This window comes from Galeopterus variegatus, unplaced genomic scaffold (genome assembly GCF_000696425.1).
Source record: "Galeopterus variegatus unplaced genomic scaffold, G_variegatus-3.0.2 Scaffold1660, whole genome shotgun sequence".
In the NCBI taxonomy this organism is placed as follows: Eukaryota; Metazoa; Chordata; class Mammalia; order Dermoptera; family Cynocephalidae; genus Galeopterus; species Galeopterus variegatus.
The window spans coordinates 175,219-189,527 of record NW_007727771.1 but is presented as its reverse complement, the minus strand read 5'-3'; the positions used below and the strand labels follow the sequence as shown (position 1 = coordinate 189,527).

General features: G+C 42.6%; 1 protein-coding gene across 1 annotated transcript in view; it reads left to right on the top strand.

Moving 5' to 3' along the window:
* Positions 1-14,309, top strand: part of DBF4B (DBF4 zinc finger B) — a 33,762-nt gene that overhangs the window by 6,873 nt on the left and 12,580 nt on the right. The window contains exons 3-7 of the mRNA XM_008578312.1: positions 5,536-5,690; positions 9,564-9,749; positions 11,366-11,416; positions 12,250-12,337; positions 13,818-13,891. Of these exons, the coding sequence (XP_008576534.1) occupies positions 5,536-5,690; positions 9,564-9,749; positions 11,366-11,416; positions 12,250-12,337; positions 13,818-13,891 (554 nt within the window). The remainder of the gene's footprint in view (positions 1-5,535; positions 5,691-9,563; positions 9,750-11,365; positions 11,417-12,249; positions 12,338-13,817; positions 13,892-14,309) is intronic.

The following is a 14,309-nucleotide window of genomic DNA, read 5'->3' as shown; positions in this document are numbered from 1 at the left end:
TTTATTGAAAAGGCACTGGGGCTTATATAGGGGAACCGGGCGAGGATGGGGTGAAGATGGCGTGAGGGGGTGGGAAGAAGCAGTTGTCCAATTAGAGGCGGCCCCGAATTGAGTGGCAGGGCGGGAAAAAGTTGCCTAGTCACCGGTCCCGGAACTGGGAGCAATCGGGTACGTGCATACCAGCGCTAATGGAATGGCGACAGTGAACTTAAGCTTAAAATGGCCACCACCAGGAAGCAGGAACTATGCACAGTCAGGCGCCTCAGGATTGAAACGTGGCCCAACACCTTATGACACCAAGGTCACAGATTCAGATCCCCATAGCAGCCAGCTCCCAAAAACGAAGAAAGAAAATTTCAGATTTACAAAAAAGTTTCAAAAACAGAGAATTTCTGTATACCCTTTACTCAGCTTCCCTCAAATATTAACATCTATTTAACCATAATTAAATTACAAAAGTCAGGAAACTAAATATTCTTAACTAACATAAAGATCTTATTCATATTTTACCAATTGTCCCCCAATGTCTTTTTCTGGCTTAAGATCCAATCCAGGATCACACATTACTTTTAGTTGTTATATCTCCGTAGTTTCCTCCTGAGAGGAGGTCCTTATTCTTTCTTTGTCTTTCATGAATTTAATACTTTTGAAGAACAGAATGTCCCTCAGTTTGGGTTTGTTTGATACATCCTCATGATTGAACCCAGGTTATGCATTTTTGGCACAGAAGTGATATTGTGCCTTTCCTAGCACATGGTGACAAGAGGCACCTGATGAGGATAAGTGTCATTATTAGTCACATTAACTTTGATAACTTGATTAAAGTGATGTCTGCTGGGTTTCTCCACTGTAAAGTTACTGTTTTACCTTTTACAGTTAAACTGTCTTACAGAGAGATACTTTGAGACTGTGCAAATATTGAGGCTTAATTTTTTTTTTTCCAGAGGCTGGCCAGTTAGCTCACTTGGTTTGAGTGCAGTATTGTAACACCAAGGTCAAAGGTTTGGATCCCTGGACCAGCCAGATGCCAAAAAAAAAAAAAAAAAAAAACAGCTTAGATAAAAAAAAATTTTTTCATAACAGCTTTGTTGAGATATAGTTCACATGCCGCACAATTCACTCATATAAAGTGTGCAATTCAGCAGCTTTTAGTATATTCACAGGATTGTGTAACCATCACCACAGTCAATTTTAGAACACTTTTATTACCCCCAAGAAGGAACCCCACATCCATTATCAGTCACTTCCAATTTTCCCCTGACCCCCAGCCCTAGGCATCCACTAATCTCCTTTCTGTCTCTACCCGTTTGCCTCTTCTGGAATGCAAAAAAAAAAAAAAAAAAAAAAAACAGCTTAGATAAAAAAAAATTTTTTCATAACAGCTTTGTTGAGATATAGTTCACATGCCGCACAATTCACTCATATAAAGTGTGCAATTCAGCAGCTTTTAGTATATTCACAGGATTGTGTAACCATCACCACAGTCAATTTTAGAACACTTTTATTACCCCCAAGAAGGAACCCCACATCCATTATCAGTCACTTCCAATTTTCCCCTGACCCCCAGCCCTAGGCATCCACTAATCTCCTTTCTGTCTCTACCCGTTTGCCTCTTCTGGACATTTCATATAATATGTAGTGTTTCATGACTGCTTTCTTTCATTTAGCATGATGTTTTCCCAGTTCATCCATCTTGTATCATGTGTCAATACATCATTCCTTTTTATTGTTGAATAATAATCCATTGTATGGATGTATTACATTTATTTATCCATTCATCAGTTGATGGACATACAAGTTATTTCCGCTTTTTGGCTATTATAAATAATACTGCTGTGAACATTCATATACAAATTATGTGGACATGTATTTTCATTTCTCCGGAGTATACATAGGAGTGGAATTGCTGGGTCATATGGTAACTCTATGTTTAACCTTTGAGAAACTAGCAGACTGTTTTCCAGTGTGGCTGGACCATTTTATATTCACTCCAGCAGTGTATGAGGGTTCTAATTTCTCTACATCCTCACCAAGACTTGTTATTATCTGTCTTTTTGATTAAAGCCATCCTAATGGGTGTGAAGTGATATCTTTTTATGGTTTTCATGTGCATTTTCCTGGTGGTTAATGATCTTGTACATCTTTTCGTGTGCTTATTGGCCAATTGTATGCCTTCTTTGGAGAAATGTCTATTCAGATCCTTTGCCTATTTTTATTTTTTATTCATTTGGTTTTTTTTTTTTTTTACTTGTTTGTTTGGTTGGTGGCTGGCCAGTATGGGGATCTGAACCCTTGGCCTTGGTGTTACCACACTGTGCTCTAACCAACCAAAATAACTGACCAGCCCCCTGCAAAAAAATGTTTGCCTATTTTTAGATTAGATTATTTGTCTTTTTCTTATTCGAGGCATTTTAACTACAATGGTTTTCATGTCCATTATCTCCAATTAATTCTTTTCTTTAACTGCTGTTCCTGCTTTATGTTTCCAGCATATTTCCTTTGCTTTTTGAGGTAATTTATTATACTTTAAAATTCTTTTTTCTGTCTGCTCCATCACTTATTACAGATAGACAGTCTATACCAGAGAAAGCATCTTTTATAGTACTTGCTTTCTTCAGTTGCCTCATTTTCTCATAAGCTAATGTTTCCTTGGGACTGTTAGCCATTCTGATTGGTAATGTGCGCCTGGAAGGAAGATTTAAAAGTTAGACCCTATCTCGTACCCCTTCATTGAGTTTAGGGATTGGGGTTGGATAGAAGAAGAAAACCTCCCAAGCTATATGAACCCTTGGAATGTGGGCTCAGCCACTCCCCATTTGCAGCAACATCCTGTGCTCCTCTAATGCACACGTGCGCGTGCGCGCGCGCACACACACACACACTTCTTTGTACTGTTCTTTTTCAAGAGCTGTCTCCTTGAGTTGTAATTATCTAACTTACCAAATGGAGGGGTGTGAGGAGGGAGACCCATTCAGGTGCAACCAGCTCACTTACCGCTTGACCTCTTGTTTGTTTCACATACGTGTTCATATTCACCCCAAGCTAAGCTCCAACACTGCCCTGATGTTACCCTACTGCCTCTAGTTGGTCCTGGGCTGCTTACCTGGCACTGGCAACAGGGCAGGCAGTGACTTGCTCAGCATAAATAGAAAGCCTGTCACCCACCTGTTGAGTCCTGACATTCTTCAGCTGTATGCTTGCTGTTCACCCCAGCCTCCCAGTGTCTGGTCTGGGGATCCCTCTAATTCCTTCTTCATTGGCTTCCCTAGGTTTAAATTCCAAGGAAGAAGTCAGCAGGCCTTGTGTGTTTATTGTCTTGTTGGAACTGAAAGTCAAAAGGGATAAGTCCTGAGAAAACCTTCTGGAGAAGTTAGCATTGGGGAGTAATCCAAAATGGCTATAGATATAATGCCTAGGGCTGACATTCAACAGGTACTTCTGGTATGGCTATCCCAGATATTTCTAGCCAGTCTCTATTATGAGTGTCTGGTGCCTATGATGTATCAGTTAAGTATTTTGAATATCCCAATACCATTACCTGACACAATTTACAATATTTACTCCATATGAACTGCTCATGGAAGTGAGTATTTATTATTATCACCATTTCAGAAGTGAAGAAACAGATTCAGAGATAGTACTAAGTGAGATTATGACTTGCCAAGGTTTACACAGCTAGTAAGAGGCGGAGGTAGGACTTCCAACAAAGGTCTTTTCTGTGAAATGCTAAGCTGACTTTCCATTGACTTTCAGGAAGAGGGAGTTTTATGAGACCAGAAGGTAAGTGCTTGAGGATCAGGTACCAGCTCAAGAGGGGAGAGCAGGCTCTGGCATAAGCATTAGGGGAATGATGATGCGTAAGTCAAATTCCCTTTCCTAAATAATTCCCAGTGAATTGGGAGGCCAGAGTTTTACCAGTGAAAGAGTAAACCAGAACATGAAGCTGAAAATATTGAGAACAGACAATAAGTAATGTGGAACTCAGAAAAAGAAAAACAGTATCTTATCAAGGCAAGCAGGGAGGAGGTCAAATTGAAAGTCAACTGGGCAGTAGATAGGAGAGATGCAGGAATTCATGGAATCAAAAAATTTTAGGTTTTTTCAAAATGTCCAAACTATAATTGCAACTTGTGGTAATGGGCATGCTGCCAATATGAATCTGGCCATCACATCTTGGACACAAGTGGTGACAGTCAGCTTTTTACTCTATGAATATTCATAACCAATAAAAGAAAAGAAAAGAAAATGTCGAAACCCCTCATTTTATTTTTTATTCTTTTCTGAGCATCCACAAACCCCTCATTTTAAAGTACAATATTCTGGTTTTTGTTTTAGTTTTTATCTTCAGAAACTTATTATCTGTATATGAGAACTTTTTTTTCTTTTTTCCATTCTTAATTTTTAAGTTATTTATCTATTTTTTTTATTTTTTTTATTTTTTTTTTTTCCCCTTTTTGTCTTTTTTCGTGTCCGGCAACGGATCGCAACCCTCAGTGTTGCACCCGTACCGGACCGGGACCGGCAACGGGATCACAGCCCTCTCCAGTGCGCCACCGGGCCGGCCCATCATTGGCATTTTAATATACTGTACGTACTTGGTTTTTATTTTGTTTTGTTTTGGGGGGGGCTGGCCAGTACAGGGATCAGAACCCATGATCTTGGTGTTACAAGGCTGCACTCTAATCAACTGAACTAACCAGCCAGCCTTGTACTTGTTTTATAACATATCTATCCATTTTTTCTTTCTTCTATCCAATTTTTTTTTGATGCATTTCAAGTAAATTTGTAGATTTTAGTACCCATTCCTCTAAATGGGTCAGCATGCATTGGCTAGAATTTTATATTTGTTTACAGTTTTTTTTCCTTTTAATGTGAAATTTATATACAATGAAATGCACAATTTTTAAGGGTATATTCACTGAGATTTCTTTTTTTTTTTTAAATTTTGTTGAGTCATACCCTAAAATTCATTCAAGCGTACACTTTCAATGATTTTTTAATTTACAGAGTTGCACAACTAATCCTAAAATCTAATTTTAGAACATTTTTATCACCCCAAAAGAACCTCATGCCCATTTGTAATCATTCCTCATTCCCACCCTGGCCCTGAGCAACTACTGATCTATTTTCTGTCTCTATATATTTGCCTTTTCTGAACATTTCATATAATTGGAATCAAACAATTTGTGGTCTTTTGTGTCTGACCTGTCTCACTGGATGTCTTTTCATTTCTCCTGGGTATATGCCTAGGAGTAGAATTGCTGTGTTATATGTTTACATTTAACATTTGGGAAATTGTCAAACTGTTTTCCACAGCAGCTGCACCATTTTAAATTCCCACCAGCAGTATATATGGGTTCCAGTTTCTCCACATCTGAGCTTCGTGAGGGTAGGGGCACTAGCTTCACAGTTGTCTTTGTGTGCCCAGGGCCTAGCGCAGGGCATAGCACCCAGACTGGGCTGTTGGTGAGGGTTGTCTGAGTTGTGGGATTCTCTTAACTCAAGCTTCTTATTTTGCTCTTTGTTGTTTTATAGGGGCTAAACGAGGAGTTTCCAGTTGTCTAGAAAAATGCCAGAAGAGCTCACCAGGTACTGGGAGGCAACCCTTTTCTGGAAAATCCTTTTACTTGGATCTGCCTGCTAGCATGAATCTCCAGTTTTTGACAGGGGCCATTCAGCAGCTGGGTGGGGTATGTAACCTGCTTCTCTCCTATGATACCATGTGCCTTTGTGGGTTGTAGGACAGGAGCTAGAAAGGGATTATATCTGTGGTTTTCAGGTATATATTCAGTGGCGTCACTACATTTTCCAAAGGAATTTTAAGAATAAAACAGTTTTTAAATAAAGTTAAAATTTTTTCTTAATTGGAAAAGTAATGTCTATTTATTCTAGAAATTTTAGAGAACGTGGAACTACTCCAAGTGACAACCAGCATTTTTATGTATTTTCTTTCTTCTCTTTCTCTTTTCTCATAATGGCTTTATTGAGATATAATTCACATACCATAAAATTCACCCATCCTAATGTGCACAGTTCAGTGGTTTTTAATGTATTCACAGAGATGTACAAGGAGTGTGATCACACAGCCAATTTTAGAACATTTTTATCATCCGCAAAAAGAAACCCTGTACCCATTATCAGTCACTCCCCATATCCCTGGAATACCCCCAGCCCTGGATAAACACTCATCTACTTTTGGTCTCTATCCTGCCTTTGTTTTTTTATGCTTATTTCTGTGTAGCTATGATCATGAATACATTTCTGATTATCAACTTTTTACCCATAAGCTTAAAGCATTAGCACTTTCCTGTTAACTGCCCTTCATATGCATTATTTGTAATGGGAGTACAATATTCTTTTGAGTGGATTATAAATTTACAACTGTTGCCCTATGGACATTTAGATCATTTCTAATTTTTAGCTCTTAGAAATAACACTGTGGTGAGCAACTTTGGATAAAAAGCATTTGCTGTATTTAAGCCCATTGAAATATTTTTAAAGCATATGTCATATGGTAATTTTAGTAAGGAGTTGATGGGTATCTCTTGTGTTTAGAAAATAGTGTGGTAGTACTAGTAACAGGAGAAACTGCACAAATAGGCTTGGAATGCAGAGGCTCTTTGCTGTCAAACTAACTAGAAACTGAGGAGTGCAGAAACTCAGCAGTGGGGATAGACAGAATGAGGAATATATACCCAGACTGGTCCATAATTGTATTTTGAACTTTTAGTCTTTTCTGTCACTTACCCTTTGCTGTGTAAAAAAAACACCACCCCAGAACTTGAGCTTAAAATAACAATTCATGATTTCTCACTATTCTTAGGTTGGCTGGGTGGTTTCCCTGGTGGTTTCAACAGGGCTTAGTTCTCTGGCTGCATTCAGCTGGTGGGTCAGCGGGGCTGGAAGGACCAAGATGGCTTGGCTCACACATCTGGCACTATGTGGCTTCTCATAAATTAAAATCTTCTTATATACATCGTATGTATATATAGTAAGCTAGACCAGCTGAGTTATACAGTGGTCTTAAGGCAGCCTTCCCAGGAGGTGTAAGGAGAAGTCGTGAGGCCTCTTGAGGCCTAGGCTTCTAGAATTCACACATACTACTTTCCATATATTATTTGTCAAAATGAGTCGGATTCAGGTGGATAGAAAAATAGGCTCCATCCACTCTGGCATTCCAATAAAAAAGAAAAAAAGAAATTTTTTTTTTTTGTGACCGGTAAGGGGATCGCAACCCTTGGCTTGGTGTCGCCGGCACCGCGCTCAGCTAGTGAGCGCACCAGCCATCCTTATATAGGATCCGAACCCGTGGCAGGAGCGCCGCCGCACTCCCAAGCACTGCACTCTCCCGAGTGCGCCACGGGGCCGGCCCAAAAAAGAAAATTATTTTAAAAAAAAGAAAAAGCTCCACCTCCTGATAGGAGGAACAGCAAAGTCGCATTGCAAAGGAGTTGGGTATACAGGATGGGAGGAATGTGTGGCCATTAAACAATCTACCATATTTATATAGGATAACCATTGCCCCACTCCCACCCTCTAACTTTTGGTTTTGCTGCATTAAAGAAGATAGATGTAATCCTTCAAGCCATAACTTTAAAGCCTTTTTAAAATTGTAGTAAAATGTATGTAACATAAAATATGCCATTTTAACCATTTTTTTTTTTTCTTCCTTTTTGTCTTTTTCCGTGTCCGGCAACGGATTGCAACCCTCAGTGTCGCCCCCGTACCGGACCGGGACCGGCAACAGGATCGCAACCCTCGGTGTTGCTCCCGCGCCTCGCTCAGCCAGTGAGCGGGAACCGGTCTGTATGTGGGATCCGAACCCTCGGCGGGAGTGCCGCCGCACTTCCCAAGCGGCGCACTATAGCAGTGCACCACCGGGCCGGCCCCAATTTTAACCATTTTTAAGTATACAGTTCATTGGTATTAATTACCTTCATACTGTTTTGTAACCATCACCCCTGTTTGTTTCTAAAACTTTTTATCAACCCAAACCTCTGCATTTATTATGCGATAACTCCCCATTTCCTTTCTCTCCAGCCCTGGTAATCTCTAATCTACTTTCCATCTGTATGAATTTATCTGTTCTAGATAACCTCATATCAGCAGAATCACTGATACTTGTCCTTTTTTGTAGGGTTTATTTCACTCAGCATAATGTTTTCAGGATTCATCTGTATTATAGCATGTGTCAGAACTTCATTTCTTTTTAATGGCTGAATAACATTCCATTGCATGTCTGTACCACATCTTGTTTATCTGTTCATCTGTTGATGGACATTTGGGTTGTCTCCATTTATTTGCTATTATGAATAATATGCAGTGAATATTGGCATTCAAATATCTGTTCAAGTACCTGTTTTTAATTCTTTTAGGTGTATACCTAAGAATGCAATCACTGGGCTGAATATTAACTCTACATTTAGCTTTTTGAGGAACTTTTTTTTTAACCTAAATGCCAGGTTTCTCATCCGGTCACCCTTTTGAGACATCACCTATCTTTATTTTCAGTAGTGTGCTGGACCTGGCAGGAGCCAATTGTTACTATCTTTCCCAGGTCCTCATTCAGTGATGTCAGGTATGACTCCCCAGAAATTGGCAAATGTACAAAGCAGGGATTTTTTTTTTCCCATAGAGTTGGTCATTAAGCATTAGCTAGCCCACCACTTCTCTTCTTCCCACAAATGTGAGTTAAGTGTCATTGTGTTTCAGGCACAATGCTGGGTTCTTGGAATACAAAGATGAGACAGACCTTCTCAGTGCCCATGAGGGGCTTACAGCCTTGTAGAGTGAGCAGATACCTGTGCAGCTAAGTATTTGCTAAAACTGTCTTGTTTCTTTCTTTTTTTTTTTTTTTTCCTCGTCTTTATTTCATTTTTCAGGCTCTTTTTGTATTGTGGTTGAGATTACAGGTGCAGTGTTTGGATCTCCCAGTGTGTCTTACATGGAAAAATCATGGCTTAACCAAGCTACCCTTAATCCTGTCTGGCCCCTTCAATGTGTTCTTGGTGCATGCAAACTCAGACTGATCATATAACTCAAAGCCTATGGCTTTCTGCTGCTGGTTCAGGAGCAGCAGTTCTGGAGACAAAAATCTGTATTATTATATTTTTTTTTTTTTTTTTTTTTTTTCCTCGTCTTTATTTCATTTTTCAGGCTCTTTTTGTATTGTGGTTGAGATTACAGGTGCAGTGTTTGGATCTCCCAGTGTGTCTTACATGGAAAAATCATGGCTTAACCAAGCTACCCTTAATCCTGTCTGGCCCCTTCAATGTGTTCTTGGTGCATGCAAACTCAGACTGATCATATAACTCAAAGCCTATGGCTTTCTGCTGCTGGTTCAGGAGCAGCAGTTCTGGAGACAAAAATCTGTATTATTATATAAACTCTATTATATTTCAGGATGATGTCTTCTTGGGACTTGGTATAGAACTGCATTTAGTCTATTTAAAGACATTGATACTGGAACTTCTGGCAGGCAAGATTTCCTTTCCCAACCTCTTAATATTGACAATTCTATGTCTGCTTTTTGGTTTTCAACCACTTCTGTGATCTGGTTTCAGGTAATTGAGGGTTTCCTGAGCAAAGAAGTAAGTTACATCGTGTCCAGCCGCAGAGAAGCAAAGGCAGAGAGTGGTGGGATGGGCCACAGCGGCTGCCCCACCCCCAGTGAGGTTAGAGTGGAAACATCGTCCATGGCCAATCCAAAAGTCAGCCACACCAGGCCTTCCCAGAAACCCGTAGACTCGGTGAGAACCTAATGCAGTAGGAAAGGAGACTTTGGTGACCCCTTTTATGCAGTTTCTGGTTTTAGTTTCATCTGGTTTGATTTATTCTCTCATTTGAATTCAGAGACTGAGACTATTTTATCATAGTTCTAGACCTAAACACCTCAGTAGCATGCTATCCCTTCTATGCTATGTGTAACTTTTTATGGGACTTGAGAGTCAGACTTTCAGAAACAAGAGCAGAATCCTCTGTAAACCAAAGAGGACTTGTTGGAATTTGGCCTAGGCTTGGGCAGGAGTACCCTGAGGAGGCAGCAATTCCCTTCTCCCTTGCTGTCATGTATGAAGTGCCAGCAGTTTGAACAAAACAAATGTCATGTCTTTAACTTAGTTTTTGGGGGGTTTTTTGTTTGTTTTTTTGGTGGCTGGCCAGTACAGGGATTTGAAACCTTAACCTTGGTGTTACAACACTGTGTTCTAACCGACTGAGCTAACCAGCGAGCCCTATGTCTTTGACTTAGAATGCAATAAGTCTTTTTCCCCCTAGTCCTACATTCTTTTTGTTTAACTTGGAGTAACATTAAAATGTCCATGCAGATACACTGTTGGCATCGTAATGAGGGACAGGACTTCCAAAGAGTGAAGAAAAGATTTTCTTTTTTTTTTTTTTTTTTTTCCTTTTTGTCTTTTTTTTTTTCATGACCGGTAACGGGATCGCAACCCTCGGTGTTGCGCCCGCACCGCGCTCAACCAGTGAGCGGACCGGTCTCTCTATGGGATCCGAACCCTTGGCGGGAGCGCCACCACACTCCCAAGCACCGCACTCTACCGAGTGCGCCACCAGGCTGGCCCAAGAAAAGATTTTCTAAAGTGAAACATTTGCTATCATCTGCTGGAGAGTGCAGAGATTTTTTGTTTGTTTGTTTGTTTTTTTAAAAGATGCCCGGTAAGGGGATCTCAACCCTTGACTTGGTGTTGTCAGCACCACACTCAGCCAGTGAGCTAACCAGCCATCCCTATATGAGATCCGAACCAGGGGCCTTGGTGTTAACAGCACCACACTCTCCCAAGTGAGCAACAGGCTGGCCCAGAGATTCTTAAAAATAGGTCTTAGGGGGCCGGCCCGGTGGCGCACTGGATAAGTGCGCCGCTTGGAAAGCGCGGCAGCGCTCCCGCCCGAGGGTTCGGATCCCACATACAGACCGGTTCCCGCTCACTGGCTGAGCGAGGCGCGGGAGCAACACCGAGGGTTGCAATCCCGTTGCTGGTCCCCGGTCCGGTACGGGGGCAACACTGAGGGTTGTGATCCGTTGCCGGACACGGAAAAAGACAAAAGACAAAAAAAAAATAGGTCTTAGAACATTTGTAACCATTTGACCTTGAGTGAATTCAGAGTGCCCTTTACCAGGTTCAGATTGCCTAGGCTACAGTTACCTCTAAGTGACCTGAACTTATATGAGGCTTTATATTTCCCTCCTAAAGGTTCTATAGACTCTTGTTTCTGCTGATCCTCAGCTGTCACTGCACCCAGTTTTCTGAGAGACATGACCCCATGACATCCTCGGCAGCTTATGTGTAAACATCTGTGTGCACGGGTGTCTACACAGCATACCTCATTGCTCTACTCTTCCTGTCAGGTGCTTATGAGCAGAGGGAAGGAACTGCTGCAGAAGGCCATCAGAAACCAGGTGAGCTGGGGTAGGACGGGATGGAGGTGGATGTCTCCAATACAAGGAAAGATTTCTTTTCTTCCCAGATTCTTCTGAAGTACTAACACAACATGCACACTCTATGAGATGTGTAGTCTTATCATTATTTCCTTCTTACAAATGAGAGAGTGGAGGCAAAGAGAAGTTAAGTAATTTGTCCAGAGTCAGCTAGAAAGTAAGTGTTAGAGCCAAAGCCAACTCCAATTCCAAAGCCTACCAAGAGAGCCTTGAGAGGGATGTGGCGGGATATGTCTGCCCTGCACAGAAGCCAGACTTTGTACATCTTCAACGAACAGCTGTTTATCCCTTTTGTGAAAATCCAGGGCTGTTAAAGTTCAGTGGCAGTAGGAGAAGGTGATCTTGTGAGGAGTAGTTAAAGTGACATCAAGAAGGGTACATTTGGCTGTGCTGAGGGAGATGGTGCTGCCAGCCAGGGGGAAGGTCTGCAGCTGGCATGGTTCCCTGCTCAGTGGTGATGATGATGATTGTCACTGGTATTTATTGATTTATTGTGTACTGACAGTGTGCTGAGAGCTTTCTTCACAGAGAAACAGCTCTCTTAAAAGCATATGTTCCTTCCTAATCACAAGGTGGCCAGAGTAGAACACATAGGCAGGTCAGCAGTCCGTCCCCTCCTGACATGGCCAGCCCATGTGGAAGACTGGGTGGGATGTGCTCTCTCCCTTGCCTGACTCCCCCAACCTCTTCCCCTCACATGTCCCAGGGCTCCCAGAGCAATATCAACCTGTCCTCATCCTGTTCAGGCCTTGGGGAGTCCCACGCTTCTACCTGACTCTGCTTTGTCATCTCAGGGCAGCAGCAGCAGAGGAGGCAGTGGGAGCAGCAGCAGCCTCCTGGCCAATGCCCGCTCCTGGGGAGTGAGGATTCTGCATGTGGACGGTACTGTTTCTTCCCTGGGCTCCTGTGGAGGGGAGAATTCGTGACTTTGGCAGTGTCAGCTTTTAGAGGGATCATGGTTGCATAAGCTTCTGGTAGCTGGAAGCCAGAAGTACTCAGTTACCATGTTGATCTACAAAGGTGGGAGGGTGTGGGGAAAAGCAGTAACAGTAGCAGGTGCAGGCTGTGGCCTTGGAACATCCATGACACTTACCAGGTATGTACTCTATGCTAGAAATTGCCTCATTTAATCCTGTCCACAGTCCTGTCTGCATTGTACAGATGAGGACATCAAGCCTCAGAGGGATTAGGTAAATTGTCCGTGGTCTCACCAGAGTGAGTAGTGTGGCCCATGTTCCAACCCAGTCTGGCCTGACTAAATTTTGTGTTTTTTCTTTTCCATAGGGTTGCCTTGCACTACAAACAACTTATTTGCAGGTTGTAATAAATTTATACCAGGATAGCTGTCCTTAATCAGCTGGCAGTGACTGATCTCATACCCAGCTCTACTTGGAGTCTGGGATTTTTCTGATCTATTTTAGGGGACTGGTCCAGGTAGGACAGCCCCACGTGCTAACTGGGGTGCTGCCCCATCCCACCCTGTGGTACCAAGATCTTCCAGAGGGATCAGGGGCTATGCAGGGGAACTTCCTAGTCCGGAATGTGGGGGCTCCATTTCACTGAAAAATCAGCCATTTTTTTTTTTTTTTTTTTTTTCTTGTCCTTTTTTTTTTTGAGACTGGTCACTCTGCGCTCAGCCAGTGAGCGCTGCGAGCGCACCGGTCATCCTTATATAGGATCCGAACCCGTGGCAGGAGAGCTGCTGCGCTCCCAGCGCCGCACTCTCCCGAGTGCGACATGGGCTCAGCCCAAAATCAGCCATTTCTGACTTGATCTCCTTTCCTGCCTTCCTCTGTGTTAGAGAAGCTCCAGCATGTTTAATCCCTGCTGGGTTTTCACCTAAGGATACATCTGAGTAGCTCATATGACTTGGTCTCCCCAACAGAAGGAACTGTTCAGTATTACTTAAAGTCCTTAGTGAGACAGAAAGCACCTCCTGTTCAAAATGAGTTGTATTCCGTGCTACAAAAGCCAGCTTAGAGGCTGGCCCGTGGCTCACTCGGGAGAGTGTGGTGCTGATAATAACAAGGCCACGGGTTTGGATCCCTATATAGAGATGGCCAGTTAGCTCACTTGGGAGAGCATGGTACTGACAACACCAAGTCAAGGGTTAAGATCCCCTTACTGGTCATCTTTAAAAAAAAAAGCCAGCTTAGGTACTTTTCTGGGGGATAGAGGACCCAGCCCTTACCTCTTGTCAGGAGATGCAGAGGTGACATGTAGCCAGAAGGTGGCAGGCAAGGCTGTTATGCTCCCTTGGGCTAGGCCAGGTGATAAGCGTAGTACTGCAGCACAGGAAGGGGCTGTGCTGGATAAATAAGGAGTGGAAGCCTTTGGCCACAGCCCTCTGTCTTCTCCACAGAAATGATGATGCATGTGCAACAGCTGTCTCTTGGTTCTTTATGTGTGAAGAAACAAGAGCCAAAGAAGCCAGAGGTAGGTCATCCTGCCAAACTGAAGGGCACCAATGGGTTCCAGTGCAGTCTGTGACAACTTTGGTAAAGCCATGACCTACCCAATCCATGTCTTTCTGGCTATTCTTAAGAAAGTAAGAGTGCTCTCAGTTATCTCATTCCTAGTGCCCACAGCTTGTTTCTCTTGTCCCTATGATACCTGCACACCTCTCATGGTACACTCACCCTGCTCAGGCATTCACTGTGGCCTGGCCCAGACAAATTCATAAGTGCTCATGGCCTTCTGGCCAGGCTGCCATTCTAGGGACAGCTCTTGGCCAGGGAATGAGCCTGCAGATTGGGGGCGGGGGGGGGGGGGCGGCGTTGTTTGAGATACCTGCTGTCTTCCAAATTTTTATTTGGTTTTTTCTTTTTTTGCTGGGGTTAGAACTTTGGGTACC